The 7,206-nt window shown below is 33.9% G+C and overlaps 1 protein-coding gene and 1 pseudogene across 1 annotated transcript; one reads left to right on the top strand and one right to left on the bottom strand.

Annotated features, from left to right (window-relative positions):
* Positions 1-3,007: 3,007 nt before the first annotated feature.
* LOC118486774 lies at positions 3,008-3,968 on the bottom strand (annotated as a pseudogene).
* A 173-nt stretch (positions 3,969-4,141) lies between these two features.
* Positions 4,142-6,423, top strand: LOC110904928 (nematode resistance protein-like HSPRO2). The gene has a single exon (XM_022150791.2). It carries the CDS (start codon positions 4,794-4,796, stop codon positions 6,201-6,203), a length of 1,410 nt encoding a protein of 469 aa, XP_022006483.1. The 5' UTR covers positions 4,142-4,793; the 3' UTR covers positions 6,204-6,423.
* The last annotated feature ends 783 nt before the right edge of the window (positions 6,424-7,206 follow it).

Here is a 7,206-nt window from a genome sequence, read left to right as displayed (position 1 = left end):
TTTAACTAAAACCCAAGTTTGTTAGAATTCCTTTTGATCTCCTATTCAACATTACCTTCCCGTTTTGCCAAACTTACCCGCCTGTTTCCTACACTTACGTTACAACTTACAACGTATTCTTTCATACAATACATAATTCTTAGTCGTTATCATACTTTTTATTTTATCCCTGAATTAGTTTGAGAATTATGAACCCTTAGAAAAACAAGTCACCATACTTGAAGTTTCATTTAGGATGAATTCGTGAATAAATTCTATTAGCACAATATTAACCTCAATAAAATCAAACTTTCTAAAAGCCAAAAAAGAGAACAGTAAATGATAACTTTTATCTTGTATACCAAAAAAAAAAAAAAAAAACTAGATAATATATACATTTTTTATTTTATTATAAAAACAAAGTTCATGAAACGCATTTTAGCATGAATTTTATTTGATTAAGTTAGTTGTGATGTAGTTTTAGGTTTAGTTTATGGGCCACAAAATTTAACCTAAAAAGAAGTAACTAGACGTCGACTCATATCTTTGATGGATGCACTTGGTAGGCAAGTTATATACCAAACCTTATCTTCTCATACTTTTCTAAAAAAATATGAAAGCGTTAGTTATAACATTTGCATTGCACTAACTTATGAATATTTAGAATTTAAAAGATAATTATACAATTATAAAACAGTTTTGAAACCATGTTATATTGCTTTCATACTTGTTATGCGTAAAGTATTTACAGTCTAAAGATTAAAAAAAACATATTAAATTTCTAAAAAGCCAATAAAAGTTTTGAGATACTTTACCATCAGAATGATAATTAAGAGATACCCGAAATTATGGGTGCGGCTTTAAATTAATAATAATATATAATTTGTATTTTCTTCTTCTCCCGTAGGAGACGATTTTTTTTCTTTGTTGAATGAGGCAAATATATAAATTTTTTATTTTCATTTAAATTAGATTTAGTTAATTTGTTTAATATTATCATTATTTAATATTTAATAGGATGCAAAAATAAGAAAATAATATTAAATCACAAACTTCACGGATTTCTCTTATTTATCTATTATTTCCTATATTTTTTTCGCTTATTAATAATAATCTAATATTTCATTAGTTCTACCATGTGTAATACACATGTTTCTAACCTAATAATAAATAACAATAATAATAAATTAAAAAATTAATAAGTAAATAGCACATCAAATGACGACTGTATATGTTAATCGTTTACATTATATTTATTTAACTCGTGCAATACATGGGGTATTTTAAAGATATAACTAAATTACTTATTATATAAAATTAACTTATGCAAACCGTATAAAGCACGAGGTTCTAAGCTAGTTAATATTAAAGATATACGTAAAAACATGATCAAAACTTGAAAACATATACAAACTTGATCCATTCAAGTCGAACCATTAGAATTGTTTTTCAAAACTTAAACCATTGACCGAATCATTAGACTTCCAAACTGACTGAACCGTCTAATTTATATTAGTTTAAACAATTCGAAAGGTTTATAAATACCTAAAACATACCTACACCTTAAACAAAATTCACACCCACGTTAAACTTCCAAACTCCAATTGTTTTAAGAATATCGTATTCACATGCTACACAACCTAACATAGAGTCGAAGAAAACATAAAACGTGGGGGTCAAATTTGACGTTTGACCATGGTCTTATTCTTTTTCTTTTTCGCCACAAAACACATGGGCATGCCCGTTTACATTTGTAGCCGTCAAAGTCATTATCGTAATTAAAGTGCCTGATTATCCGGAGTTCAATGACGGGGAACGAGAAATGACGGTTTTGGCTAATATCCGGATTGTCTCCTATATTATTGTTTAATAATAATTGACATTAAAAGGGGGGATTGTTTATTATTATAATGATAATACGGAGAAAATTCTGGATTTGATGTGATCCCACCACGAGTTGTTGTCTAGGCTTGATCTTTGATAACGTGATGTTGTTTACCACGAGGTGCTCTTCTACAAAACCAATTGTTTTTGTATCTACAATAAGGGATCACTAATATTGCAAAAATATATTTACTTGTAAGGCAATACACATGGAAAATTGTTTCTTAGGAAAGTGTTTAGAAACTTTGGATCATTCTAGAAAAGAATAGCTAGACAAACACTAGTTTTGTTTGATGAAAGAGAAGAGAAACATGTTTAGGGATCTAATGCTCCAAAACATTGGAGAATTATGTACATTTTTTGTGTGTTTGTATTGCATATTGTGTTTTCGATCTTAGATGGTTAAAGTTTTTCTGTTGGAATTATATATCACCGAAAGTGCGATCTCAATCTTAACCCGACAAGTTCATATATCAAATATGAAGTGATGAAGTACGTCAATGTGAGACTAGCTCATTTGATACAGACTCTTGTTTCTTAAGGGAACGTCTTAGGTTCATAGGTTCAATCCCTAGCAAGAAGTAGTTTAGGATTAATTTGTTATATAAATTAGGAGTGAGTAAACATTGTTGTCATTAAAAAACGTGATGAAGTACACTTTAAGTTCTAATAAATTAAAATTTTTATAATACTATTTATAATAATTTATCAATATTATTATTATTATATAATAAAAGGCGTGGATGATGAATAACGACACGCCTTTTAATTTTATCTCCTCAACTTTTAATATTAACTTATACACCTCTTGCACTATACTTAATTTGTTTCTTTTCTTTTTCTTTTACTAATTTATATTCTTACACTTTAAATTTTAATAAACTTATCACACAACTTTTAAATTTTAATAAAGTTTCTTTTAATTGTACTTTTTGGGTTTTCTCTTTCAGTTGTTATAATGAGTGCCGGTATCGTATCAACGGCGATTGAATTCTCGCCGCAACGCACAAATAATTTTACTAGTGGTATAGTGTATTAATGTATTTGGTTATGGTAATACCAAACGTGTATAATATAATCAGTTCTTTATATCACTTCACTTAACTGTCACCGATTTAAATTTAGTTAAACCCAAATGCTACAAATTAAGTCATTAATGATACCTGGTACAAATTAAGTAGATACCAATCTTACGATCCGGATTTATAGGGCTCGTTTTCGGTATAATCCGTAAATCAAACTGTTCGATATGGATTGAAAATTTTCAAACCAACCATGAAACCAAACTTTTGACTGGCTTGGGCGGTTTATCAACTTTAAATTGAACCGTGAACATCCCTAGATATTAGGGGTACTGAATGATATCAGAAAAGCTTCCTTGACCAATTGGGTAGATCAAAAAACAACAGTCACAACTGCAACAGGAGCTGCGTATGCAACAACAATCCAAGGTCGCATACCTAGACGGAAACTAAGCTCCCACTCACGACCCATGTAACAAGCTACACCAAGTAAGAAGTGTAGAACAATTAGTTCATAAGGACCACCATCGTATAACCATTCATCAACGGATGTTGCTTCCCATATTGGGTAAAAGTGCAAACTGATAGCTGCAGAAGTAGGAATAATATGGCACCAGAAATAATATTGTTTCTGTAAAGTAGAGATCCAGAAACAGGTTCACGAATACCATCAATATCTACTAATATCTACTGGAGGAGCAGCAATGAAGGCGATGATAAATACAGAAGTTGCGGCCCTTAAGGTAGGGATCATCAAAACGCCAAACCATCCAATGTAAAGACGGCTTTCGGTGCTAGTTATCCAGTTACAGAAACGACCCCATAGGCTTTCGCTTTCGCGCCTCTCATAAGCCATGAAAAAAGAAAAGAAATGATAATTATGCAAATTAAGGATATTTTTGATAGATACGACATGATTAAAATAAATAGAAGGAGATATTATATAATTGGGTAAACACATCTACATTATTTAGTAATCGGGTTGGGTAAACGGATATATCTCCAAATCTCATACCCATGAAAAAAAATATAAAACTAATATCATACCTGATTACCTGTCCCAAATGTTTAGAATCTATCATCAGATTCGAGTTCAGTTGTCATCCGTAAATACATGACAATACTTCACACCTCACTACTTATTTATGAGTTAGAAATTGTATTTAACCTCAAGAGTTTACATCTCAGTCAACAAAAATGCATGCGGTGAGAAATTAATGATCTTGACCTATCATAGTAGTTGCATAAAGTTAGTTGTGTAGCATAACTATAGAAAAATAAATAAATCACATATATTCAATACATGATATAAACATTACACATGTTGTAAACGCCAAAATTCAAGTCGTGGATGGATGATAGAAAATAAATTCCATGCATGAACCATGACAATGTTCTTAGTAGGGGAAGCTTCTTGGTACCAATCAAAGGAGAAGAAACGTGACCCGACCCGACCCATTCCCACCAAACTTTGATTCTTTATCCGTTTCTGGATAAGCTTACTTTTCTTCTTCTATCATTTCCCTTTCAAAATTCACTATTTTTTATTCTTAAAATATCACTAAAGCTTACTTTTCTTCCTCTATCAGCTTCCTAATAAAACTTACTATACTTTATGTTTACTTTTATAATATCAATAAAACAGATACAAAAATAATACCTGATGATCTAAACTATAACGTAACATGGTTATGTTTTATCAAAAGAATATTTTTTTTTAAATACAATAATTAAAATTTTCAACGTTGCGGCGACTTTTAAATTACCGTTTCTCACTTGTACACGCGTTTCATACTATCTGTTCATCACCCAACTTCTTATAAATACGTTTTATTCCAACTACAACTTCATACCAAAAAACTCCTCTTTATTTCTTCAACAATACCTGCTATATTATTTATAAAAAAAATGGTTAATTTAGATTGCAAAACCAATATTGTATCTACAGATAACATGCCAAACAGATCACCAAGACCTTCATCATCAACCAAACTTTCTGTTCTTGTTCCACCACCACCCCTTCAAGTTCAAGACTTATCACCAGCATCCGACACCGCGTGCACCGCATACGAGCATTACTTACGCCTTCCTGAAATCAGAGACCTATGGAACAAAGTTGAGTTTCCTGAATGGAAAAATGAAGCTGTACTCAAACCGGCTTTGCACGCTTTGGAGTTTACATTCCGTTTTGTTTCGATCGTGTTGTCGGATCCACGACCTTATGCGAATCGCCGCGAGTGGATGCGTAGGCTGGAGTCTTTGACAACGAGTCAAATCGAGCTTATTTCTTTGTTTTGTGAAGAGGACACGTGTACGGCCCCGATTGTTAATATAGGCGAAAGCGGGGGTGTTTTAACGCGCGAGGGAAGCTCGGCGGAGGTGTGGAAGCTTAGCGAAGGCGAAGACGCGACGGTTTTAGTTAGCCAGATAAGCGAGGAAAGCCTGTTACCACGGCTTGCCACGTGGAGGAAATCCGAAAATCTAGCACAAAAAATCCAGTACACGATAGAGTGCAACATGATGAGATGTCCGTACACGTTAGGGTTAGGCGAGCCGAATTTAAGCGGTAAGCCAAGCCTAAACTACGACGCGGTTTGCAAGCCATCGAACCTTCATTCTCTAACAAAAACGCCACCGGATCAATCTAATGTCAACAACTACGAAAACCGAACGCTCTTCACCACGCACCAGATCCTCGAGTCGTGGATCCACGTCGCGCAGAAACTCCTAATCCGAATCGAATCGGATATTAATTCAAACGGTTTTGCAACCGCTTCAACTAACTGTTACATTCTAGAACAGATATGGAAACTATTAGCAAAGATCGAAGATCTTCATCTACTAATGGATCCAGACGATTTTCTCCGGTTGAAGAACCAGCTGGATATCAAAACAACATGTGAAACCGATTCGTTATGCTTCAGATCTAGATCTCTAACCGAGATTACGAAACTTTCGAAAAACTTAAGGCATAAGGTACCGTACATTCTCGACGTTGAAGTGGATCCAATGGGCGGACCTATTGTTCAAGAGACGGCGTTAAAGTTGTACCGGAAAAAGGACAACGGCGTGAAGATTCATCTGTTGCAAGGATTACAGGCGGTTGAAGCGGCGGTTAAGAAGTTTTATTATTCGTATAAACAGTTGTTGGTGGTGGTGATGGGGAGTGTGGAGGCGAAAGGTAATTTGGCTTCTGTGACGGTGGATTTGAATGATTCGTTGGGTCGGATATTTTTGGAACCGACTTATTATCCGAGTTTGGATGGGGCGAAGACGTTTTTGGGAGATTATTGGAGTCATGAAGGGAGAGGGAGGTAGACGGGTTGACTCGGTAGTGAGTTGGTGACTCGGTCGTGTTTTACAGGCAGGATTAGGTTGGCGGAAATTTGAAAATTGGAAGTCAATGTGACATTTGGTGACTTAGACTAGGGGATGTGGTCAACGGTCAATGTTTTATTTTTGTTTGTATACAAAAGATTATTCATGTATTCCTTCCATTCAAAACTTAATATATAAAATCTATTGATTTATTTGTAAACAGGGGTGTTCAAAAAACTTGTGTCTCGCATCTCGCTTGAAAAATGCCCGAAGAAAGCTCGACTCAAAATTAGTTCGGTTGTAAACAAGCCAGGTCGGCTCGGCTCGGCTCGTGAGCTGGCTCGATAAGATTTACGTTCTTCATTTTTTTTTGTCTCAGATCGCTTAGAAAACAAAAACTAAGAGAGTATCTCGTCTATAAAAGAAGGTAAAGATAATGTACAAAGTGAATTAACTATTTATACTTGCATATTTAGCCATATGGTTAAATTAAATAGCAATTATGGCCCTTAATCTATGAAGAAATTCATTTTAAGGGCTTTTTAAGTAGTAAATTTTGCGGTTCTTTGTTAGTTCGAACTAGATCGAGCCAAGTCGAGCTAGCTCGAATTCTAATCGAGTTGAGCTCGAGCCAGCTTGAATCAAGTTCGAGCCGAGCTCAAGCTGGGTCTAGCTCGGCTCAACTCGGCTCGTTTACAACCCTATTTGGAGATGATATTCCATAATTGATGTAGAAATGATAATAATTTGATTAATTGGCATAAAGATAGAAAATATAAATCTTGATGTATATCAATAACTAGAACTAGCTTGTTTCCCTTTTATAAGACAAGTATTCAACATTTTTTTGATACTTTGCCCCAATTTTCTTCCTACATTAATTAGCTTTTGGTGTGAAGAGAATGAAGATAGGCTACTACTTGGCTTGATCTTATCACCATCTTTATATATGAATATAGAAAATCATAAAAGAAACTATTGCTCTTTAATGTGTTATAATTCG

The sequence above is a fragment of the Helianthus annuus genome, chromosome 14 (assembly GCF_002127325.2).
Source record: "Helianthus annuus cultivar XRQ/B chromosome 14, HanXRQr2.0-SUNRISE, whole genome shotgun sequence".
NCBI classification, from domain to species: Eukaryota; Viridiplantae; Streptophyta; class Magnoliopsida; order Asterales; family Asteraceae; genus Helianthus; species Helianthus annuus.
Note: the sequence above shows the minus strand (reverse complement) of the source record. Positions and strands in the feature narration are given on the sequence as shown.

Coding starts and splice junctions, on each gene's coding strand:
- LOC110904928 (XM_022150791.2), top strand. CDS start 4,794: ATGGTTAATTTAGATTGCAAAACCAATATTGTATCTACAGATAACATG.